We start from the raw sequence: 27,017 nt of genomic DNA on the forward strand, positions 1-27,017 counted from the left end.
CTTTGTTACTTCTAAAAAGAAACAGTGTCATCTTTCAAAATCTGCCCACTAAATTCAAACAATAAATGCTGCTTTGACGTTCTTAAATGTGACGTGATAGCTCGCTGTAGTGTCTCAGTTCAAGCGGCAGCACGGAGCGCGAGTCATCACTTCCACTTTTATACAAGTTATATCTCGAAAAACATGCATGAATATCAAAAGGTATGTTGAAAGATACACTGCAATTTACCGAAATCTGTATTATGACTCATGTAATCCCTCAATCAGTTTTTCCACCACTAAAAGACGTCAATACAGCGTGTAAACGGTAGGTCACGTAACATTGTATTTGGCCTACCTCCGGAAAGTCATCCGTTATATATTTAAAAGCAATAAAGAAACACTAGAGAGGCGCTTACTTACTGTTCATTATATGCTTAAACATGCTATACTGCGCCTCATAAACACAACCAAGCCTAGAAGAAAAAAACATGGAACCACCCCTTTAATGCTGAAAAAAACTATTTGGGGGCAGATATACAAATTTAAAATTTCTGAAAAAGCAGACCAAAAATATTGATCAATCATCCTGTACTGCATAGGTTTTAGTCCAATAAAAAGCCCCCTGTTCCCTAAAATCCAGGACACACCAAGCCAACGGACGGCCGTCGTGTGTTCTGCACCGTTTACTCTAGTCGGACGGCATCAGGTTTTTTGGGCTAATACAGCATGTTGAATCTGTGTCGTTGGTAAAAGAAAACTCTGACTGGCTGTTCAGCTTAGAGTCAGTGCATGAGAACAAAAGCAAAAGTGATGAAAACGAACAAAGAAGTCAAGCTGGTACAGACAGAAGACCCAAGAATTCGAAGGCACAAATATTTTCATAATAACGAGCCGACTGGAATGAAGAAAGTGATAAGCATGACTGATATAAAAAATGTTAAGCAAGCACTTTTGAATGACAAATATAGACTATTGATACCTGCTGAAATAGACAGTTATTTACTTGCAAGTGCCAGTTGACCGTCACCATTAGTATTTTGGTGTTGGTCAAGACGCAGTCGACGAGAGGCGACAACAGTCAACTTTCGTCATTGTAGTTCTTTGACGTCGGCTTGGTGTGTCCCAGGCTTAATACCACCTGCCTCCAAGGCTCCAAACATGACTCTGACTCTGTAACTAAAGCCTCCATTTCACTGAAAGAAAAGAAACAACACTCTTGTTATGTCCATCCCTAATTTCCTGTTTCAATAGGAAATCGGGGTGTTTTTTCCCCACACTTGTATGGATTTAGTCCGTATTTATGCAGGTAGGGGAGATATCTGATTAATGATTGAAACTGAAATGGCTTTTGGAATAAAAAAATGCATCAACATAAAACCTTTGCTTGTTTTTTATTTGTGGTGGTGTTTTTTTTATTAATTTTTTTTTTTTTTATCAAAGCATTTAGTAGTTCAACAAATCTTTCGCACTAACCCCCCCCCCCCAGGTTTTCATTTGACTGACTCTTGCAGAATGCGGAAACCACTTGTTCTCAGCTAAATAATTGAATATGTCAGATCAGAGTCATATTTCTAAAACTATTTTATCCTACTTGCCATATTGAATAGAAAGGCACTCTCTGTCATTTGAGGCAATTACGCACTAGATGTGAAGGGAAGCAGATGTTAGAACATGATGTGATCTATCATCTGTGATGGATAACACCTTCCAATCTAGTAATAGCCATTTGAAACATTTGATTAACAATAAGAGTCAAAAATAGCGAGCTATTACTGCTGTGAAATGGGCAACTGTTATTCTGCATCTCAAAGTGTGAGTCATCCTTTATTTAACATTCAGAAAAGCTATCCATTATGCATCATAATTACTGTTAAGAGACTTGAAGAACAATGACCTTAGAAATGCTGGAACGTGCAGTAATGGGCTCTTAGCTGCAGCATTTTAAACTTACAGGTTTTTTGTGTGCATTTCTTTTCAGATGTGTTGATGGACTCCACGACGGCAACAGCAGAGCTGGGCTGGACGATATATCCATCATTGGGGGTGAGCCTCATTGAAATAATTTAGATGATCAGACCTAGCATAAATGAATAATTCAGTGCACAAATTCAGCATGACTCATGTGGTGCAGAAATAGAAGTTGAAAGAATTCCAAATTAGATAAATTTTAAATCAAATCATGCGGTTTGTCTCACTTCTGCACATTTTTACCTAAGATGCCATAATGTCTGTAATGGTGTGAAACCGGAATGAATGTTGTATAAATATGCAAATAACTGGAAAAACATGCTTTTCTATTAGCTGTATACGTTGCATATTCAAAATTAGTATCTGTTCTGTGGTTCCAGTGGGAAGAGGTGAGTGGCTACGACGAGAACATGAACACCATCCGCACCTACCAAGTTTGCAATGTCTTCGACGCCAACCAGAACAACTGGGTACGCAGCAAATACATCCGGCGGCGGGGTGCCCAGCGGATCCACGTGGAGATGAAGTTCTCTGTGCGAGACTGCAGCAGCATCCCGAAAGTCCCTGGCTCTTGCAAGGAGACTTTTAATCTGTACTACTTCGAATCAGACTCTGACGTAGCCACCAAGGTGTATCCCGCCTGGATGGAGAACCCTTGGGTCAAGGTGGACACCATTGCGGCCGATGAGAGTTTCTCCCAGGTGGACCTGGGCGTCGGTATGATGAAGATCAACACGGAAGTACGCAGCTTTGGGCCAGTGTCCCGTAATGGCTTCTACTTGGCCTTTCAGGATTATGGAGCCTGCATGTCACTTATCGCCGTAAAGGTTTTCTATCGCAAATGCCCCAGAATTATTCGGAATGGGGCTGTCTTTCAGGAGACCTTGTCAGGTGCGGAAAGCACCTCTCTGGTGTCCGCCCGAGGTACTTGTGTACCTAATGGAGAGGAAGTGGATGTGCCCATTAAACTGTACTGCAATGGAGATGGGGAGTGGCTGGTACCCATAGGGCGGTGCGTGTGCAAGGCTGGGTACGAGTCTGTGGACAACGGGACTGTGTGTAAAGGTGAGTTGCTTATTCAGTAATACTTATAAGGTATATCTTAAATTGATTTTGTTCTTAAAGGGACAGTCCACTAAAAAAATGAAATGGTCATGATGTTCCAAACCCATATTCTGTTATTTGAGGGTTGTTTTCTTTTAAGATAGATCATAGATAAACAGGCCATCCATTTTTAATTAATTCAAGTAAGTTGAAAAAAAAAAGATAGGAATACTCTTAAGAAATACTATTGTGGAAATACAAAATATTTTTAACTTTCAAAATTAGAAGAAAAAAGGAGTTAAGATAAATTTTAGTAAAACCAGACCCAGAGGATAGTACAGACTTTATGGTGGAGCTACTTTTCTTGGGCTTGATAGTACATAAAATATATAAAAATTAAACTTTTTGTTTAACTAAACTTAAAATAAGAGTTTGAAACCAGATTAGGCTGAGTACTTAATAATTCATAATTTCAGTTAAATTGCTCTTTTTAAAGTCTTCCATTCTCCTCTGTGTTTGATCTGGTTTAAATGGCTCACTAAAAAGGAAACTCTTGTTACGTAAATGATACATTTCTAGCAGATTTGACCCTTAAAAATAGCTTTCATCGGTGTAACAGGATGTTGTCAGGTTGATTTAGATGTTACCATATGATGCACATTTTTAGGTAGCCTGACAATTTTTTTTTTTACAGTGCTGGGTGCCAGCAATGATAAATAAATAATGAATAGACTCAGCTTTAGCCTCAGATTTCTGCACCCACATAAAGCACCATGAAATAGAAATGCATCGACAAATTATGAAAAAGCTTGCTTACAGAGTCTTTTTGTCTTTTGATTTATTATTTTATCCAATGACAGAAAAGAAGGACCCACTGTCCTTCTTGAATACACGCAACACACACACACACACACACTAGGCTTGGGCGGTATCCAAATTTTGATACCGTCAAACCTCCTCCCTATTTTACCTCGGTATACGGTATTACCGTGAATAATTAAAACATTATGATGTAAGGCTCAGACAGCGTCAACAAACTGTTGGCTTGTGCCTAAACCGTTCAGAAACTGAATACCAAACACTAATACTGAAACAATAACAAAATAACATGCACAACAATATTAACAACTGGTATTAGCAACAAATAACAGTTTAAAAAAAGTGCAATACAACAGTCAAACATAATTAAATTAACATAAACATCCAGAACAGGTTTAGCGCGCACAAATGAATTAAATCAAATCACACTGCCTGGAACAACTTTAAAGAGCAGCTTATAAAAAAAGTGTAAATAGACCCACAACAGTCAACCAGAGTTGAATTAACATAAAGATCTATATTATAAAAATGATTGCAAAGTAATAGGCCTAAATAAAAATAAATTCTTTCCAGTCTTCTTAACAATATTGTTTTTAACGAAAACCAAATAAAATAGGCTACCTGAATCAATTGATTAACGAATTAATTAATTAAATAAATAACAATAAATGAAAAAGAGAAAAAGAAAAGAAAAAAGAAACGAATGGCAAGTGGCATCAAATCTAGTCAAGATTTTTCGCTAGAAAAACCAACTTTGTCCGGCTTTAACAGGGCACGTTGTGGACCGACAACTTTGCCTGCGGGGCTGAAAACCGTTGTGCTTGTGGCTCCAAACAGTGAGTTGTCATTTGAGCTCCGACTCGGTCCTCTACGGTGCCGATGCCGCGGGACCTGCATCGGCTTGTTTTGTTTTTTGTTTTTTTGCAGCAAAAAAAAAAAACGATGTTTATTTAGGCTTATTCATTCGTTCTTTTAACGAATGAATGAGTTAACTGGCCTAAATAAACAAAATAATTCATGAATAGGCCTAAACGAATGAATGAATAAATAGGCCTAAATAAACGAATTAATGCATAAAAAAATAAGCCCATTAATGTTATTCCATTTGTTCAAATTTGCATTCACATTTTTAAGTAAGTTCCTTATGCGAGTCAAGTCTGCATTTATATGATAAAAAATACAGAAAAAAAGGTTTTCTATTTTAACATAGCCTACTTTTAAATATAATTTATTTATGTGATGCAAAGTATATGTGTATATATATATATATATATATTTTTTTTTTTTTTACATTTGAGCCCCTGCCCCTGAGGAACTCTCTGCACGTTTTATGCTTACCGTTATGAGACAATTGTCAGACAATTGACATTTGTTTTGTGAGTCCCATGTCCACTTGATTCTTGTGGAGTTCATGCTTATTGCTTACATTGCCAGCTGTGTGACAAAAGGCTTCGGCAATATTACAGCATAGTCCGAGGGTGCGCTCGGTTTTTCATCCACGCAGCAGTGAGTGGATGGTGGTTTTCGGATATGCGCCCTTAGGTTCAAGGTATTTCCATCTCTCTTGCGGTCATCTTTTTGTTGCACAATTTGCAAATTGCCTCGTCTATATTTACCGCCTCTCCCTTCTCGTTCGGTCAAAACCCAAAATACTTCCAAACTGCAGAAGTTGTTCTTTTTCGAGACCGAATAACTCAGTGCCCGACTCGCCGTCTTTTCCCCTCTCTCTCTTTCTCATCCGCTGTCACAATAACGCATATATTTAGGCTTTAAATAAATAAATAGTATTTAATATGTAAATAGTTTAATTAGTTCAACTTATTAAATATTTAATAATTAATATTTTTTTAATATTTTTTTTTTGACGGTTTGAAGGTATTGAAACTGATACCGTTGCTATTTTTAGATCCCGCGGTATACCATTTTACCTTATTACCGCCCAAGCCTAACACACACACACACAAAACACACGTTACAGAGCCTTACTATTGAGAGCTGCCCTGCAGGTACAAAACATTCACTGGCCTTATCCTTATGAAAGCTAGTTGAAAGACATCAGGCCACTGTGTCCTCCTGCCTTTTTTCTATCCATGTGCAGAGTATTTCTTCGCTTACAATCATTGTTATTTCAACCTAAATCCACACACGCGCATGCACACAAGCACTGACCCTTAAAACTGTTTTTATAACATGAGATTTTGCCGTTATTCTTGCATTACTTGATTAGGAAGTAGCTCTCTGTCTGTGAGAACAAGGGAGCAGTAATGAATAGAAATCCTCCAGTCAGTTGTAATGCTGCCTTGATAGGTTGGAATGAATAGAGGGATTTGGGTAGAAAAAGGTGTTTTTTTTTCGCCCTCGCTCAGCACTCAGCAGATATGATTACATTCAAGGAGAGCAGGGTGGCGATGAGGGAATGATTTTGGCAGGGTTCTCCTGGGTACTGTTGACAGAATCTAAATTACTAATATCCCCCCATCTGGAGCAGCTGATGGATGGAAATCGGCAATATCCTGGGCGAGCACAAGCCAGACCATCTCTTTTATTTCCCCTGGTGTTAATCCTCCTCGCTGCCACCACTTTAATGACACTCCTAATTGACTAATTTGGAGTGCACAGAGGGAGCTGGGTGGACGCTTAGACGCTGATATCCCTAGCGAGTCCATTCAGAAATCAAGCACAACTAATGAATCCCCCTGTGGTTGTTAACCAAGGGCTGCATGTAGACAAATGGATTTATGAGTTCCATTTTCTGTCTCTAAAAGAAATATGCAGTAGCAATACTCATTAAAGCCAAGTAGAGACATAATGGTCTAATTGATAGCAAGCTTGACGTGTAATTCTCTTATACTGTAATGTTATACTGGTACAATGGCACAGCACTGCATGCTTCGGGTCAATGCGAATTCAAAAGCCCTTTGTAAGTGGTTTCATCTCAGCGCCTATGTGTTTTTAAGGCCTTGCAGTGCTCAACAAAAAGGATTTTTTTCTGATGGACTCACTTTACTTTTTTATCTTTATAAAATTTGCTCGACAATAAAGATTTTTGTCTACTGACATAAACCTGACATACTGACTTAGCTCACCCAAAAATGAAAATTCTGTCATTAATTCCTTACCCTCATGTTGTTCCAGACCCGTAAGACCTTCGTTTACAAATTGAGATATTTTTGATGAAATCCAGAAGAGCTCTCTGACCTTCCATAGACAGCAATATAAATACCACCTTCAAGGTCCAGAGAGGTGGTAAAAACATTTTTAAAATAGTCCACGTGAACGCAGTTGTTCAACCTTAATTTGATGAAGCGACAAGAATTATTTTTGTGGGAAAAAAACAAACAAAAATAACGACCTTATTCAGCAAATTCTTCTCATCTGTGTCATTCTCCTATGCTGTCGACGTAGTAAATGCAGTGCAGCGCTTCAGAGTTCAACGTCAGAACAGCGGCTCACCATTGGCTAGCTCCTGCGTTAGCATCACACGCATACGTCATGGTGCTCACGTGAACACCGTCGGCCAATGGTGAGCCGCCATTCTATGGTGAGCCACTGTATGCTGTATGCATGATACTATATCCACCCAGAATATGCAATTTAGCATTATTTTGTTCATAATCTGCTTTCCTGTACAGGACTATAGTATCATCATCTTCAACAATAAGGCATATAGTATACAGCCTATATGAATTTGAACCCATAATAGCATTGCATTATTTTCTCACATAGTTCTGATTGACGAACACCTAAACCATACATTTTAAATGCTCTTGCTCACAGCTGCTCTTCATGATTGCTTTTGCACCACTGTTAATCTCACAATCCACTTCACGAGCATAGCTTGAGATAAATTCAAATCATACGTTCGCCCTTTCATCAACGTCGTAGAGACAGATCTGCTAACCGTTATGGGCAGGACAGCAAGTGGTGCCCACTGCAGAGTCAATTTATGTCCACCTCCACCTCTCTGGACGTCTAACGGGTAGAGGCACAGAGTTGTTGCTAGGGTTAGGGTGTGGTTGGATATTCTAGCTTCACCCATTAGGCCCAGATTGCATTCACTTCTCCTTGCTGGACGTCTAGCGTGGGGGAGGTAGATGTAAGCTCCACCTATTTGCACTGCAGACCTAAGTTAAACCAGGTGTCCCTGAGACCTACAGATGACTCCCACACTGGTTGGTTGAAGGCTTGACGCCTAAGGCCCCATTTACACTGCGTGGTTCAAGTGGCCCAATTCTGATTTTTTTCCTCTTATATTGATTTCATGTGATCGGATATGACGTGAACTTGTAAGCAGGAAAAAAACGCATGAATTCCGATATCCTCAGATCAGATTCAGTCTTCACTTAAATGTGGTAAATCCGATATGATTATATGATCCGGATAAGAGCATTTGATATTCCCCAGTAAATGCGAGTCGTACGTCATTGAAAAAGGGACGGAGGCGAATGGCGTCAACTCAGGTTGACGCATACTGCGATCTCACATGCAACAAGTGCTCTTTTCTTTTTTTCTCCACCTTACGAGAGCAATGTTTTGCTGACCTTTTAAAGAAAGCAAAACATTGTTTTTCTTCCTTTTCTGGGTCAGAATGTCTTGGGCTGTTTCGCGTTTATAAAAAAATCTGATTTAGTCACCAAATCGGAATTGTGCATCAAGACCTGCAATGTAAATGCAGCCTTAGTGTAGCTACTTTGACAGCATCAGAACCCTGGCTAATGCCGAGTTCAGACTGCACGATTGTCAAACTCGTCAGATGTCTCGTCGCTCTTTTCAGACTGTGGCCCAGCATTCCGTGAGTTTTCAAGAGGAAGAATCACAGTCAACTATTGAAAAGGAAACAACGCAAGATCACGTGCGTTAGCCCGGAGTTCTTGCACAAGACTGGAATGCCCTCCTGCTGCCCTGTATCTCGCTCTCTCATTGGCTGTCGGTCATCGCCGATATAATTTTTAGTCAGAACACATTTCACACAGCAGGAGTTTGAATCGCCAACAGGTCCAGATATTTAGCAGGCCAAATATCTCGGTGACTCGTCAGCGATTCCCTCAGAGGGAAACTGTGTGATTGTCACTCACGTGCACAAGCACCGATTTGCCTGTGATTTTGGGCGTTTGTCCGCAATTTCGCAAAGTGTGAACTCACTCTGAATCGGACGACGTCTCGCCCCCTATGAACAACACTATCACTTGGGAATAAGATATCTAGTGTTCCACTAACCTGCTGCACATCAATAATCAGACAGACTCCAGACATAGCCTTTGAATATGTTTTAGTCATGGCCGGAGGACCTTGTATCAATCACAGAGAATCCCACCAGGAAAAAGAGTACAACAGTTTTTGTAGAATAAGAGCATAGCAAAGGGGACATGATTCATTACATCAATTTCCTACAATATGATTGGTTCTTCATGTATAATTCAGCAAACTCTTCTGTTTCTAGGCAAAAAAAAAAAAAAAAATATCGGGATTACTTGAATACTTCCCTTTGTTGCTTAAAGGGTTAGTTCACCCAAAAATGAAATTGATGTCATTAATGACTCACCCTAATGTCGTTCCTCACCCGTAAGACCGCTGTTCATCATCGGAACACAGTTTAAGATATTTTATTTTAGTCCCAGAGCATATGCAGTCTATGCATACTGTACTGTCCATGTCCAGAAAGGGAATAAAAACATCATCAAAGTAGTCCATATGTGACATCAGTTGGTTAAGAATCTCTTAAAGCATCGAAAATACATTTTGATCCAAAAATTTCAAAAACTATGAATTTATTCAGCATTGTCTTCTCTTCCGTGTTTCTCCCAAAAGATTCAAAAGGTTAATGAATCAGTGAATCAATGCTTCGGGTCGCCAATGTTACGTGATTTCAGCAGTTTGGCGGTTTGATGCGTTTCGAACTGCTGAAATCACGTGACATTGGCGACCCGAATCATTGATCAATTCACACCGTTTGAATCTTTTCAGAGGAACGCAGAAGAGAAGACAATGCTGAAAAAAATCATAGTTTTTGATATTTTTGGACCAAAATGTATTTTCGATGCTTCAAGAGATTCTAATCAACCAACTGATGTCACATATGGACGACTTTGATGATGTTTTTATTCCCTTTCTGGACATGGACAGTATAGTGGGCATTGACTGCATATGCTCTGGGACTAAATATAAAATATCTTAAACTGTGTTCCGATGATGAATGGACATAGTTTAAAGTCATAAGTTTATATATTTAGATATTTGTCTAGTTTAATTATATTCAGATATGATTCAAACACACACTGATTTTGGCCCATGGTTTTGAGGACATTTAGGTTTCAAAAGCACATCATTGTTAAACCTGCAAGAAAAATAAATGTTAGTTATGATTAATTAAAAATTCTATCAGCATTCTCTCAATGCAACGCAGATTTGGAAAAACATAGAGAAGACGTAAAATGTTCTGATGTTGTTAGGAAATTTTGGGGAAAATAAGACATAATGCATAAAAATGATTCAAATTAGCAGTGTTTAAAGATTAGTAAAATAATGCATATTTTACAGTACATGTAGGTATTTCATTGTATAATGACAAAAAGGGAAAATTCAAAAAACAAAAAAAAAGAATAAATAAAGACCATTTACCTTAAAATCAAACTTTTTTAGAATTTTTATTTTAAATACTTTTTTAAACAGTGTGGGCAAGAATAGCTATACTGACTAAGTATACTGACCCAAAACTCTCACACTGGCCCTGGGCCATCGGGCCGTTCTTATTGTTGAGTCCTGGCTTGTATTTTGCTTTTTGAAACATGACTAACCAGCCTTATGAAAGGAAGTACAGGAACAGCTTGGGAAAATAATTTACATATGTCCTTTGCCAGGAACGCCTCTCCTCTCCATAGTCAAGAGCTGAGACTCACCCACACCTCAAGTAATTCTAGTGGTAGCTCTTATTCAGTTAATCCAACTAACCATCTGACCCTCATTGTTCTTCTCTTGAGATGTTCTACAGCCCTCTCGCTGTCATTCAGATTTGGTTTGTGATGGATATTATTGACTCGCCCTCTAGATGCATTTCATAAGTAATTACATAGACCTCCTGCTACAGTCTCTGCTTGTTTTAACGTTTAATGATTATAAATAGCTAAATTCATCTGGACAGAATTGGCTGCAGATGAATTACCTCTACTGTATGGAGCTGGACTGTGGCCAATCCCTCAAGCCAAGCCTCCCTGTGTCTCCAAACAAGATGAATGTTGGCTGATTTTGCTTACATTGTGTTATGGCCAATCAATACATTCCTCCACGGCCAGCCGCAATGAGCATTTGTTTTAGTATGTTGACCTTTCAATTAGAAGTAATGGTTTTGTTATCTTGTTAACTTTGAATACGATATTTTATTATCTAGGGAGGGAGTACCTTAGGCCTAAACCTCAATTTTTGATTTGTTGGAGTAACCTCAAAGCTAAAAGCTTACAGTAAATCAAGGCTGTATATTCTTTATTATCTAAATATCTGATGTTTTACATTAGCTAAATCCTGCAATGAGTGTCCACTGGAATGTTGTATCAATCTTTTAATCTTTCACAGTTACTGCTGAGGGCCGCTTAGTGACCGCTCACCTTTGCAGTGCTGCCTTTATTTAAAAGCTCTGGTTTCAAGTATTTACTTGCTGGATAATCTGTTCAGATGGGCATCATCATGTACCAACACCTATCTGTTTTCAGTGAAAAAATTACTTTTAAAATGACTCTTATGAGGCGGTGAATTTTTGTGAATCATGAGCATACAGTGTGACTGTGTAGTAGAGACCTGCACTCCCATGGGAAAAGCTTGATGGAAAATCTGCTCATACCTTCTGGTCTAGGATCAGCTTTCAAAATAATAATAATAATAGCACAAAGGCAAAACATTTGGCAAGTGATCCAGTGCATATCTGTGTTTGCGCTCTGGAGAGCCTCAGTGTTTTATTTATTTACAACATGTTTTTGCAGTGTTGAGCAATGTAGCGAGTCATAAAATATCTGTTGATATCTTGAACATTATGGCTAATCAGAGGTGTTTAAGTTAAAATCCTCTCATTATAACAAACAAAGTGTAGACGATATGTAAATAAATGATTGAGTGTGCAGTGTAGACAGCTTCATATTAAAATATAGTTCTGTGAGATAGTGATTGAGTAAAATAAGTGACAGATTTTAAATTGGTGATTACAGAGAGAACGCTCTTTTACGTTTTTTTTACTTTGTCAAATCACGCATGCAGTAAGCTTGCGTTTCTATTAAAATTCATAGTGATTTGTGAATGTAGAAGCTTTAATAAATTATTTATCGTGAACGCTTATGCTGGGATGTGTTGTTGTTCGGTGGCCTAACTTAAAACTATTTCATGCAAATTTCATGGACATACTGAAAAAAATATATGTACCGGTATTCTTTTGTTGGATTTTTTGTCTGCAGGAGCGGGGACAGTTAAAGGACAACTCCGGTGAGAAATGAACCTAGGGGTAATTAACAGATGGTTACCGAGTAGATCGTTCTCTGGGATGCGTTTTCATGAAAATCGAATGTAAAGAGTTTTATCTCTACAAACAGATTAGCTTATAACACTAGTCTATGGGGCACAGGGTAGACACTGGGTAGTAAAATTAAATAGGATAGGAATTAAGTTTGTGAAATGTAATTAATACATTTTTATTTTTATATATTTATTTAATTTATTTATTGCTAGAGGTCAGAGGAGAATGGGCCGACTGATTCAAGCTGATAGAAGAGCAACTTTGACTGAAATAACCACTCGTTACAATTGAGGTATGCAGCAAAGCTTTTGTGAAGCCACAACATGCACAACCTTAAGGCGGATGGGCTACAACAACAGAAGACCCCCCCGGGTACCACTCATCTCTACTACAAACAGGAAAAAGAGGCTACAATTTGCATGAGCTCACCAACATTGGACAGTTGAAGACTGGAAAAAGGATGCCTGGTCTAATGAGTCTTGATTTCTGTTGAGACATTCAGATGGTAGAATTAGAATTTGGCGTAAACAGAATTAGAGCATGAATCCATCATACATTGTTACCACTGTGCAGGCTAGTGGTGATGGTGGATGTTTTCTTGGCACACTTTAGGCCCCTTAGTGCCAATTGGGAATCGTTTAAATGCCATGGCCTACTTGAGCATTGTTTCTCATCATGTCCATCCCTTTATGACCGTTTGAATCTTTATTTGAGGTTTGAAAACAAACGTGGAAGAGAAGACAATGCTGAATAAAGTCGTGGTTTTTGCTATTTTTGGACCAAAATGTATTTTCGATGCTTCAAGAGATTTTAATTAACTAACTGATGTCACATATGGACTACTTTAATGATGTTTTTATTCCCTTTCTGGACATGGACAGTATAGTGTGCCTACACTTAGAAACGCTGTCGGACTAAATATAAAATATCTTAAACTGTGTTCTGAAGATGAAAGGAGGTCTCACGGGTGTGGAACGAAATTAGGGTGAGTCATTAATGACATCAATTTCATTTTTGGGTGAACTAACCCTTTAAGTTTTAGTAATTGTATTTACTTTTACTTCAGCTAAAACTTATTTCAGTTAGTTGCCAAGGCAACAGCTTTCATCTCATTTTTATATTTTTATTTTATTTTTTAGCTTTATTTTAATTATTGAAAAATAATTAGTTTTAGTTAACATTAACAACACTTAATTGAATAGTGAGGGTTAGGGTTAGGATACCCAGCCCTAAAGAGAGAACAGTACAATAGATCGCTGCTTCAATGTCCTCCTCACATTGGAAATGGTTCTAGAATATCAGGCATATGACACATTCACTGTGACAAAGGGTATTGTATGTGTCTGGATGTAATTATATATGGCAGTGAGACTGCACTGTGGATGTGAGGTCTGGAAAGTCCCAAGATGAACCGTGTTATTCGGCATGGCAGGAAGAAAGGGTGCTGGAGCCTGTCTCCTGCACTGACTTTATCAGGTACAGCTCTCTAATCCAATCTCAGCACCACATTGCTGCAGGGAGGTCGTCTGCAACCTTATTTGTACCTGTGACAGGATGTATTTCAATTTGTTTCACCACAGCACTGAATGTAAAGAGTCGGCAGTCAGGCTTTACAGAAACCAAATGAGTTTGTTATTTGTCCATGCAGAAGAGTGTGCTTTTCTTCTGCACGGACAAATAACAAATATACATGCAGTATACATTGCAAACACAACAGATGCATACAATATCAGCATATTTTAGTTGCGCAATGACAACTTGCCCTTAGGCTGCTAGGTTATGTTACAATCCTTAAATCAAAAGCTTTAGCCTTAAAAAATTACTTCTGAAGAAGGTTAAGTGGTCATGCAAGGCAAGGTCACTAATCCACAGGTTTTGATTTCTGTCATACAATGGATTATTGAGAATTTGTTTGGATTGCTTTCTCATTATACATCTCACAAAACATTGATATTTACGTGTTGACTGCCGAAGACCATCTGATCACTTCACTGACTTTTTTGTTTAGCTGAGAATGCAACTGATGATAATAAGATGGTTACGTTTTTATTAGGGCCGGCCCCTAATAGTCAACTGAACGTTAATCAATGAAAAGAGGCTTAGTCGACTAAAATTGTATTAGTCGTCTGACGCAACAACAAAACTCAATAGCTCCAAAAAAATGATTAACTGCGGGTCCTTGTATTAATTACAGTATGTGAGGCAGGTAATCCAAACCTTCATCTTTTTTTCATGGACCTCAAATATGGCTTAACTTAGCTGCTCAGTTAACCTAGATAAATGTGCACTATTATGAGGCTCATATCCAAGTGTTTGTGCGGAGTGTGGAAGCTGAAGTATAGTGTGCTTGCTACATGACATGGAGGCGCTGGTGAGATCACACCACAACAGCGGAAACAACTGAAATACACCATCATTTCTGATCAGACAGATCAGAGTAATGCATCATTTAAAAATGTAAAGGATCCACTTTTATTTGTGTAAAACATGTTGTGCTTTTGTAAAATATGGTAACTGTAAGGGTCTAAGTTGGTTTAAGCGGCAATGGATGCAAAACAGATCCGAGAGAAATTTTGAAAAGGAGAATTAAAAACAAAAAAGGAAGGAAAGAAATTATCGTGTGGAAGTGTTTTATTGAACTGGTTAACCAGAACAAATCAGGTGATGTATGTAATTGTTGTGAAGAGCTGTATATGACAACAACTCATTAAGCTTATATCCAGCCTTTGCTTGAAATGGACGTATTTAATGTCTTGCGTGTTTGTTCAAGAATTTGGAGTGACAGGAAATGGGGTCAATTTATGTTTGAAGGGAGTAAAGCCTGTGTTTAGGTAATGCAGTTTGGTCAAATAATAACTTTAAATTTAAATATGTAAATGTTAATTATATATTTAAGTTATTAAATTAAATATAAACGTGTGATTTAGTTGGCTCAAATGAATGACTACTAGTTGGCTTGAAAAGTCTTAAGTCAGGGGCAGCCCTAGTTTTTATTGTGTGGTGAGATTTTATGTGTTCATGTCATTTTGGTTTGCTTTGATCGACACTACAGCTGCTGAGATGCAGAAGCTTTGTTAGAAGAAAGAGACGTGCAACTAGAGCTGGATGAGTGGTTACACCTATGATGATGATTGTTATTGATTGTCCTACTAGGCCAGACTTGCATCAGCTCTTTGATCTTTCTCCTTGCTGTGAAAACCACTTCACTCTGAAATTCCATTTATTTTAAATATAAACCCTGATTTTCAAGGCTTGACACATTCTGACTTTTCCTAAGTAATACTTATACTGTTATGCTCAATGTGAAAGGGCTGCAATTATACAGTGCTTGCAGGTATTATTGAAGTGTATTTTCCATGACTTCACAACCTGTGCAAATGCTTATAGATATGGCACTCTCCATTAGTATAGCTTCCTAGGACCCAGAAAAAGTTTTTGAATTTTCTATTTTTTCCATATTATTACAATTTTTTTAGAGCATAAGAAACAAATGGACACATTTTTTGGATGAAAAATTATATTTTATTCATATGTTATGATTTTTTCTGTAGTAGACACCAGGACACCAGTTGTTAAAAATTGCATGTATATGCAAAAACAATTGGATTTATTTTTAATTTACCAATCACTTTTTTAACTTTCAGGATTATTTTTAAACAAACTTTGTTTAAAGATGATTCTGAACTATGTTATGAAAGATATAACTGAATGCATTGATATACCATTTTACTTTATGCAATATGTGGGTAAAATGGCCATACTTAAGTCATATTTTGATTAGAAACCCCATTACATTTTCCTGAGATGTTGATTTATAACAAACAATTAGAAAATGAATCAAATTAAATTATAATTACAAAATATTATCATATTTTTCATAAAAGTAAACATCATTGTCAGTCATTTTTAAAGACCAAGAAAATGTTGTTGTCCTGGTAAAACCTCCAAACATTTGGTATCTGTGCAAAGCCCCCAATGTGCTCTTTGAAGGACATCCTGACTAAAACTGTGACGTGTATGATGTCACAAATTTACTAAAATATAATGTCCACTTCAGTGGACAAAAGTCTATTACTGGGGCCCAGGAGGGTAGTACCAAACAGGGCCTGTTTATTTTAACAAATGGTCACTAAAATCTTCAACCATCAACCTCAGTCGGTCAAATAAAATAACATTAGAGATTTTTTTTTTGTTCTCTTATTTTAGAATTTAGATTATTATTATTATTATTGAATATTGATAGTTTTAGACTAGTCGACTGAATGGATCCCTAATAACTATTAGATTCATTTTAGGTTATATAGCGTTTTAAAAACACTGGGATTCAGTTCAAATTATTAGTATGAATCTGTTCTTTTAAGTGGGCTCTAGACTGTGACCAAAATGGTCGCAAATGCAATAATTTTTTGATGATGCGCAAGTTAAACATTCACACAGTTGCATTAGTGCGAGTGCATAATTCAGGTAGTTTTGGTATCTGACTGACACATGTACTCCGTTAACCCTGTGACACGTGCAATAAAAGGGTGTGATTAGTCTTGGCTGGTCGCTGGAGCGTACAATCACACTGGTGTGATTAGACCATTCAGTACATCACATGATCAACTGCTAAATTTTAACAACACATGGTTTATTTTAGGTTAAATTTAAATACACACAAATACTAGCAAAATAATACATAGTTTGTCAAATGCATATTGAAGCGGCAATAACCATCCATTCAAATGGATATATATATATATATATATATATATATATATATATATATATATATATATATATATATATATATATATATATATATATATATATATATATATATAATTATATAATTATATAATTATATACAAAGCGTTTTATTCATATTAGATACACATTGTGTAAGTAACTATAACATTCACTCTATTCTTCTCCCAATACACCAGCTGCTTACTTTCATATATTTCGGGAGAAATGGGTGATTTGTAGTTTTGTAAATCAGACAAATCTGATTCTCTGAACTGCAGCACAAACTTTTCATTCACATTTACTTACACATTCACTCATGTATTTGAAAATCAGACTTTTAGGTAGTTGAAGACATAGCCAACAAGTTTGTAAATAACTAAATAAAAACAATGCATCTGCCATACAGCACTATTGCCATATGATATGCTTTTGTTATATATGATAATATTTTAGTAATGTTGTCTTTAAAAATGTTGCTGGTTGGGATCAATGTTCAGATTAAAATATTATCTGAACATATATCAAGCTTTTGGTCACTATCAATCTTTACATAAATGCAAATCCAGCGTATACAAATTAAGAAAATGATTCATCAAAATGCAAGGTCATTACGATTAACATAAAAAAGGTGCATAAGTCGGTGCGGCCAACTGAGACTGTTAGTCGGACCAGTGCGACCAGTGGAAAGATTCTAGAGTCTAGAGCCCTGGTTATTATTTAAAAAAAAAATTTAGATGTGGAAATCAACAGCACTGTCTTAAATAATGTTTCATAGTTCAAATTCGTAATGCATAATCATACCATATCTGAGCTTATTGGGTTTAAATAATGTATTATTTTTATGATGCAACTGAATGAAATTGCCTTGTGTCTTGCTCTTTTTTGTGGTATGCATGTCATTTTCTTGTATGTCATTAGCTTATGTCAACATTCAGCGTGGTTTATTTAAAGGCCTCCATGGCAGAAGTGCTTTGCGTGTGTTGGACTGTGCATTGAAGCGGTTTGTTTTTGAGCTGACCTTTGTGTCTAAAGACGTTAGGCTTATGATAAGGGCAAATCTCAATTTTAGCTTTCCGAGTGTGTTCCTTGTTGCATTCAAGTCAAAACATTGTCATAAATGTAATTTTTGACAAGGGCTTTTATAGGCTACAGTACAAATACTAAATGTATTGTTATAAGCAAGTACAAATTGTCCACAATCATTTCCCTTTTTCTTCTGAGAGACATGGAAACCTGTATCGAGATTAAAGGTGAGGCTTCATTGGAGCACAGGGTTAATCAATGCTGAGAGCTGGATGTCCACACCGGAGCTGCCTGGCCCTCATCTCTTTGATGGGAGGCAGGTGTCCTGTTGTCATCGATAAGGAGCTCATTGATCAAAGGCCCTTCAGGAGTCCAGTGCTCATCCATCAGACTCCAGTGGCCAGGCAATGTCAAGGAAACGAGGACTGTCAGTGCCTCTCTTCCTCACACATCACCATGAAAGAAAGCGCTTCACTGGCCAGGCAAAAAAAAAAAAGGAGTCAACTAGAAGGGCTTTTTTGTTCCCTTTTTTATGTAGGCCCATACTAAGGGCGATAAGAAAATCTTATTTCACGATATGAGAAACTCCATTTCACAATAGTGAAATAGAACAATAGTGATATTGCATTCCCAAACACCAGGCATCCAAATGCAAGATGACATGAGAGCGTTTATTGTGCTTCGTCTGCATGCTCATTTATGATGTAGGAATAAACAGCCACATTGGTATCCCTGATTGCAGCAATTACCATTTTTATTACAGATATTTTGTGACAATCTTTTACTCTTGAACACATGGGATGGAAATAGTGCTTTATTCCGGGGCTGCCCATTACTAAAGATTTTTTCTACAGACTTTACTGTATATCCTATGGGGTGGAGTATATGCCTATTCCTCACTCAAACGCATGCATAAAGCTTGCCGTAAAAGTAATGATTACGTATTTAAAAGTAATGATATTATTTAATCCGTGTAAAACATTTGTTTACTTTATACATTTTTTGTGTATTGTTTTAATTTAAATATTCAGTTTTTTTGTTTTAAGAAAAAGTTACTAAAAGTACATTTATTGCAATATCGTGTAAATATATTATACCGTGATAAAAGCTACAGCATGAAATTTTGATACCGTATTAGGTGACAGCCCTACTTTATTAACAAATGTTGTATGCAATATTCCAATTTTGTGCATAAGTTAACTTCCCAACTTTGGGTGGACACATAGCTTATTACACAGACAGCAGTTGGTTTCTGATGTCTCTTTAAGACCGAATGCATCGATCCAATATACTGATAAACATCCGTTTTCTAATATAAGACAAAACTGTGTTTGCGTCAGCTCTCCACATGATGCACAGTGTGTCAATAGCTTGAAGTTGGAATATATATACTGGAATATATTTATATATGAGATTTAAATGATACACCAGAATCTCTAATGATAACAACTTTAAATTGTTGACACAGTATGTCATCCAGCTCTAGCTGCACAGTGCCATAGAGGTAATTTGAAAGCGTCAAAGGCCTCCAGCATGTCAAATCCCAGCTAATTGACCTACATGGGGAAGTAAATGACGCTTAAAACAGGCTGCCCATCGTCATCTCTGCTCACACATTGGCACACCTGCTTAAATGAGTGACAAAAGGCCCTTGTGGGGGGCACAGAGAAATAGGGCATGTAAGGTCTCTGTTGTGCAGCTGTGAAATGGGGTTGGATCCCAAACTCCCCCATTGGCTGTTGGATTTAATTTTATGGAATTAATTTTATCTTCTCAACCAGCATCATAACTACCAAAAAAGGGATTTATTGCAAAATCAAACATCAGCTTACAGAACCTATTGAGTAAGTAATTAGCATAAGTTCCAGCCTTATGTAGGCTAGTTCTCATTGTGTGTGGGTGGTTGACATTTAGGGATGATTATTTAGGGAGAAAATGTAGTGAACAAGACAAGAAAATTATATAGTTTGCACTTACCCGTGGCTACTTAGAAAAGTGTATGATAATTTGACTCTTTTTCTTCCTTTTTTTTTTTTAACTAATACAGCTTGTTTTTGCCACAGGTGGATATTGGTAACAACAGACTTTTTGAAAGACACAGTGGAAAAAACTAAACTAACACTAAACATATTAGAATTGAGTGTAATATATTTTTAAGGAAATGTTTTAAGGGCTATCTAGAATAGTGGCCTACAAAGTTTAAGAGACAGGCACTGAAAGTAGTTGGCCCTCTATCTCAAGTTATGGTGGTTATGGCACCTTGTGATTGGCATGCATCATAACACATGCTACAGCATGTTTCATAGTTGTTTTGTGGCCTTTTTCAACACACCTAGGATACTTGCAGCATACACAATGCCACATAGCTACAGTGCGTTTAATATAACGCTGACCAAAGACGTAAATGCATATTCATGTGTAAGACAAAAAAAAAGAAAACTGACCATAGATCTGTAACTCTAAAAATAGGCCATGTCATGAAAAAGTTACAAGGCGAAAGTCTCTTTCTCCCTTCCAACGTCCTTCAGAGATCTTATATGTACTTCCTGGATGAGCACGGACTGCTGGTGTCACTTCACATTTTCTGATTTGATCGCATCTAAATCTAAATTCAGTTGGCCAAATTTAATTTCTGTGAATGATGCAATTTAATTCACAGAAATTCAATTTGGCCAACTAAAAAATTTAGATGTGATCAGTCACTAGAAAGTGTTCCATTGGAGACCTGATTTATTTTATTTTTTTATTTTATTTTTTACAGTGTATATACATTTACATTTTGCCATTTTAAGTATTAACAACAATATTAATAATTATTATTATTATAATTAATGTTTCAGTGTTTTCTTTTTGGTCCATATAATGAAAGCTAAAGGTGTCAAGTGTTATTCGTTTGGAACTACATGAGGATGACTAAATGATGACAGACTTTTCATTTTCATTCCATTCCTTTAAACTGTTGTTAAAGCCTGGTTAAAGTTGCTTACCTTCCCACTTTCCTCCCTCCATAAAACAATGAACTCTCCAACAGTATATTAATTTAGCATTTGATCAATTTCACATTATCTAGTTTGACACAAAATGCATCAGCTTTGACTTTGCATGCTGCCTCCAGGGGAAGCGCAGTGCTTTGATTAATGTATATTTAACAGCTTACTGTCTTTTTGTGTTGGCAAAGGACACGATTAGCAGTATTGACTTGTTGCAAACAATTAAGAGGTTTAGCGAGCAGCCACCCTGAATTGATTTATCATTCCAGAACGTTGTTTAGATAAAGCTGTTTACTTGTGTGAAGCATATTTACCTTTATCATTTGGATACGTTATTTATCAAGCCTCTCAATCATCATCTGAACGCTTATACATTTTAGTTCATACCGAAGATCTGAGATTTAAATGCCCCATCTGAAGCCCTCACCACTGTCGGATCATTTTCATTGTTCGGTACTGCTGTGGGTTTTCTGCTAGCTCTGTCCCCAGCAGTGCCGCTGAATGACACATTCAGATACAGTTGACAACCTCACAAAAGGAACACAGAGCATCTTAGATGCATGAAGTTGACGCCGCACAATAAGATCTGGTCCGGGTGTCATAACGTCAAATAAAAGAGCTTGTTCTATGAACATGGGGGTCTTTGTCTCAGGTAGAGGTTAGCAGATGGAGCTGACACCATTAATATTTACAACTCTAAATGAAATGAATACATTTGGACTGTCAGTCACGGCACAATGGAGGCAGTCAGCAGAAAAAAGCTCCCTGGAGAGCAGAGGCTTAGGCGTCTTTGAGCACTGAAATATTAACACCAAATACGATGAATGAATAAAACAAAATCACTCTCTGAGGGAAATAGCTTTGCAGGTAAACTGGGTGTGTTAAGGGTTTTCTTTTTTTGCTCTTTTCAGTTGTACCGGGCCTTGGAAATGTAAATATGTTTTAGCATTTGTATTAGGGATGTGCTCGAAGCCTAAATCCGAATATGGAAAGGCATGGAAAAGGAACGTATTTTACGGAGTCCCTAGGGACATGGTTAGGCTTGCTGCGGTAGTCGGTTACATTACAGTACATAAGTTTTCACTTATCACGTGAAGATAGTAAGGAGAGATGACTGACAGGATGATGTGGGAGGATTTGATGCACAACAGATCCTGAGTCTCACTGACAAATATCTTATCTTGTGAATGTGTGGTCAGTACCGCTGCTACCTATACACAGAGTACGCATGATTCAAAAACATGCATTTAATAAGCATATTTAGTCCCCTGCATATTGAATGCAGCTCCCAGATGCCTGCAAATGATATGCAATAATTACCCAACTATGTAATTGCGAGATAATGCAAAAGCATTAAATTATATATTTTTTTGTCATCACCATGTCCCTTTAGGGGCTCCCTAGAATGTGTCATTTCCTTTCCGAACATAGTATTCAGCTTTGTGCACAAGGAATAGTGTGACCTAAAAATCACTACTTGGAGAGGTAACACACCTTGGAGGCAGCCTGGAAGCTTTTTTTGGTCCTACATTTATCAGACATACAAAAAGCTGATGTGCAAAAATAAAAAATTGATGTAAAAAATAAAGCTCACAATGAAAATCAATCCATAATGGCACTTCAACAGTGCTCCTGTACTGCAGTCACAATGAACAAATTGAGGTATGTTTCTCTCTGTGGTTATCAGGTGCTAGTTGGAAGAGTCCTCTCATGATGCTAATGAAAGCACAGAATATGCTTTATTTCATAGAATATGGTTGTTTGCTCTTTGCTGTCATACATTTAATGCCTGACTGAGTATTTGAATATTTTCAGCCTCATTGCATTGGTATTGTTTACTTTTATTTTAACTTTTTGTTAAATTCAATAATTGTATCCCTTAAAAATGATATTTGATCACCTAAATGACATATTTATACCTTAAAATAGCTTGAATGTAACTCTACACCATTGCTTCATTTATTATGTGGACTGAATTCTGAATTATTATATGAATATGAAAATTAGCCCCATAACCATACACTCACACCAACTTAGAGATTCAGTCGGTCAAATTTACTGTAGCAAACGCTGCACAATTGCAAGTGGATATACTAGTTTAATTTAGCCTTTATGTTTGAACCAGAAACAAATGATTCAGAAGAAGGGGAAGAGTGAATTATACTGGATCGTAACAAGTCGATGCTTCAGAATGGTAATGTGTTTTATGTATCGCTCACGACAACCTCGGACACATAATGGTAATTCATATGAATAGCCTTTAGCTTGACTACATTATCAAACAGCTTATAATGTGTTGCTAATGTTACACCAACCATGTTCCCATGAGTCAGACATCATAACATAATAATATACATTGATTCACCCACTATATTGCTATAAATGCACCTGATTTTCATATCAATAGAAAAATATCCTGGGATAACCTGGCTCTTCTTGAGACTTTCCAGAGCATGCGCTCATAATTAATGATATGCTAAAGCACATTGCTGTGATTGGTTACTACAAGGTAGTTTGTGACGTCAAAAACCCGTGTTTTTTAAAACCATGTTGTTTGGTTCACTGCAGTTTTAAAGAGAAAATACTTGGAAATAGTGTTGACTTATGAATTTGCACTTTGTATTAAAAACACCACATAGACATACAAACAACATTTAAAAACTCCTTTTCACCACATGTACTGTCGCCATTTTAGGCCAAGTCACCATTATACCAAACTTACACTTAATATTCCCAGCCTATAATTTAATAAACTACGTGACAGGCATTATTGAATGTTATTTTGCGGGTTTTAGTGAAAATTGCTGGATGGAAGGACCTGTCGTCTGCAAGAAGGTTTGTTAAAATGGCGAAATCTTGGCATTCGGTTTTGGATATTGCTCGTGTACAATGTGGAAGACTAGTGAGTATTTTGACAGAAGGATGAAAATCACCTGAATGTAGGTCCACCTTAAAACAGCATCTTAAGACATGGATGAGACCTCCAACCTTCAATTTCATCTTATACCGTAAGAAAACTGCTTTGAATAAACTATTATCTACTGCAAAAAAACATCATGCATTTGCCAAAGAAAATAAGTACTGGAGTGTTGAAGATTTGAGCCATGTTCTGCAGGTCAAAATTGAACAACCTAGCATTGGGTGGTGACGACTGAGTGTTTTAATACCAAATGCATGCATGACACTATTAACCAGGGCAAAGGAAATCTAATGGTATTGGGGACGCATGTCTGCAGCAGGTGTTGAAAGGAAAGATTCTGCACTTTGAAAATGGACCAATACTTGGGAATCCTGCTGAATACAATGTAGCCAAGTGTAGAGGATATGTTGGGAGGTCAATGATCCCAAAAACGTTAAACGCAATAAGTGTTCATGCTCAGCATTTGGAAGTCCTCAAGCCTGACCTTACAGCCATTGAAAACCTGTGGGAAATGATACACCCGAATTGTGATCATTCATGCGTAAAGTTTAAAAGAGTTTAACAGTCAATTCCCAGAAGCATGGCTACTGCAATCAAAAACAAGGGGAACCAACATAATATTAATAACTGATTACACTGTAGTGAATGTAAGCTTTATTTCATGTGAGCTTTTAGTTTTTCTAAGCATTTTTTTTTTTTGCATAATACAATATTGCAAATATATTTAATTATATGCTGCTGTTTGCATTTCTTGCTAAATATTTTTTTCTTTTGACCTTTCTATCACAATATTTTCAAAAAATGTTCTTTCAGCAACAAATCGGCATATGATTTCTGAAGACTGGAGTAATGGCTGCTGATTCCACTTTTTCTGATTCCATGAATAAATTACATTTTAAAATATATTAAAATAGAAAATGGTTATTATAAATTGTTATATTTCACAGTATTACAGTTTTTTATCATCATTACGTCTCTCAGCACTTTATGTACAAATACTTATATTTACTGATGAGATTGCGTTGACATTTGTTACTCGTAAAAATGAGCAAGGCCCTTTCTCAGTTAAATCCAGCACAGACATTAAGTGTTTAATGTTGTGGCCAGAGCATATTTTTCAATAGACACAACAAAAAAGATCAGTTTTTGTTATTTAAATGAGCCTGTCAGTATTTTAAAGGGTTGTTTTCTTCTTTCTGGATGGTACACCCTACATGTCCTTCAACTCAATCTGGCTATGGCCCATAATTATTCAGATTCCAGACATTAGTGATGATAAAGGCATGAAAGCGTCTATTAACGACTCTGCTCTCTAGAGTTTCCTCTGCTTTATTCTTGTGGTTTATGTTCAGATCCCTCAAGCATGTGTCTTGGCCAGCCGCCCCTCGGATTACACTTCTAGCTCGGGCACTGCTCGGCCATGTTTGCTCTCCGGGCACAGAGGGGAGGATTCCTGTGCCTCTCAGGCTCCGTCCTGTCCTGCTGGGTAATCCCGTCCATGTTGTAAGAATTCAAGTTTTATCTGAATCTTCTGTTGTGCTCAGCCATGGTGATGAAAGTCTGGGAGAGTTCCCTCACACATCGGTGGGAATTAATGACCTTGTCTGAGGATGAAAGCAAGATGTTAGCTCGAACTAGTACATGGTACAGCTGTCGTCATTGTTCTGTAAGAATGTACAGTACAGGACTTCGATGACTTCAGTATTTTAAGGATTTAAGTGCATTAGTGTCCTGAATTAAGAACTTGTTCAAGCTGTTACTTCTTGACATTTTATGAAGACATAATACTCTTGGACACATGTTAGACATATGCACTTGTACATTTCTAGACCAAACATAGCATATCAGATGCTAACTTCTCACGCTATAATACATTTCCTTTTTCAGTAAAATATCAAAACATCTTTAAAACAGGATAAATTAGCTTGAGAAGAAAGAGGGGAAAAAATAAGACTCAATTTAAAACAATTTATTGGAGATAAATGTTGTTGTTGCCTATGTTGAGAAATGTATGATATACAAATAAGATTAGACAATTAGAAAATAAGGCAAAAAAAATGCAAGGTGTCAATTTACTGAACAATTGCTGTATTCACAAAAGTCAGCACAAAAAATAATTTGCCTGGTTAAATGCATGCTTCTCTATTGCCGCCCACAGAATTCTGTTTAAAAGAAATGTTTATGTGCAGCTTCTATTGATCCGGACAGCAGTAATTCATCAAATGATGATCATTAACCTAGAAGAGCATCATAACTGGGCATATATCCAGACGTATAGTGTAGACCTAGCACATTTCGATTTTTTTCGTTGTTTTTTTTTCTCTTTAGAGCCAAATAGCCAGTTGAGGTGCTTCTGCAACTAAGCGCTTGGAACTGTCCTGCAAACTATGGTGTTTTTATATTAAAAATGATTTAATCAAGTTTTTGGGCATGTTTGCACTATTACTTTTTCATAATTAATTTATTGAATTGGTGGAACAACTAAAACCGTATGTGCAAATAAATGATGATATTAGTGGGTGTACTTCATTTTTGGTTTACCTACTTCTTTCCTTCGAAATGTTAACAAGCTTCTACGGGCATCATTGGAGGCTTACTGTGGAGATTGTTTATACATTCTTGAGATGATCTCTTCATAGTTGTGTTTACTGACAGTTCTGCTATAGCCACTCCACTCCGTTTCATCACAGGCTGTCTGACTGTGTCTTCACTGTGACCATATTTCAGGTTCCTATATATCACTGCAATAATGATCCAGCCACAGACTCTTAAGTATTTGCATATTTAAATGCTACTCACTTTGAAGGGTTTGGGAAACATGGATCCTCAGGTAAGAGGCTCATTACCATAGTAACTCCTTAAATTCTTCATTCACCTTGATATGGAGATGACAGGCAGTATAGTACAGATGAGTTCAGTCCTTCACCCCCATTAAACAAGTGAACTCCCCTGTGTGAATCCTGAGATGAGTTCAGCAGGTTGACACGGCACCTCTAATGGATATTAATGTCTCTGCAACCGGCTCCTTTGCCAAGGAGGGTTACAGACA

At 37.1% G+C, this 27,017-nt stretch overlaps 1 protein-coding gene across 2 annotated transcripts in view; it reads left to right on the forward strand.

Moving 5' to 3' along the window:
- ephb2a (eph receptor B2a) overlaps positions 1-27,017 on the forward strand; it is a 70,174-nt gene that overhangs the window by 21,297 nt on the left and 21,860 nt on the right. For both annotated transcript variants that reach the window (XM_067446314.1, XM_067446316.1), the window contains exons 2-3: positions 1,961-2,025; positions 2,331-3,015. In XM_067446314.1, the coding sequence (XP_067302415.1) occupies positions 1,961-2,025; positions 2,331-3,015 (750 nt within the window). The remainder of the gene's footprint in view (positions 1-1,960; positions 2,026-2,330; positions 3,016-27,017) is intronic.

The sequence above is a fragment of the Pseudorasbora parva genome, chromosome 6 (assembly GCF_024679245.1).
Source record: "Pseudorasbora parva isolate DD20220531a chromosome 6, ASM2467924v1, whole genome shotgun sequence".
In the NCBI taxonomy this organism is placed as follows: domain Eukaryota; kingdom Metazoa; phylum Chordata; class Actinopteri; order Cypriniformes; family Gobionidae; genus Pseudorasbora; species Pseudorasbora parva.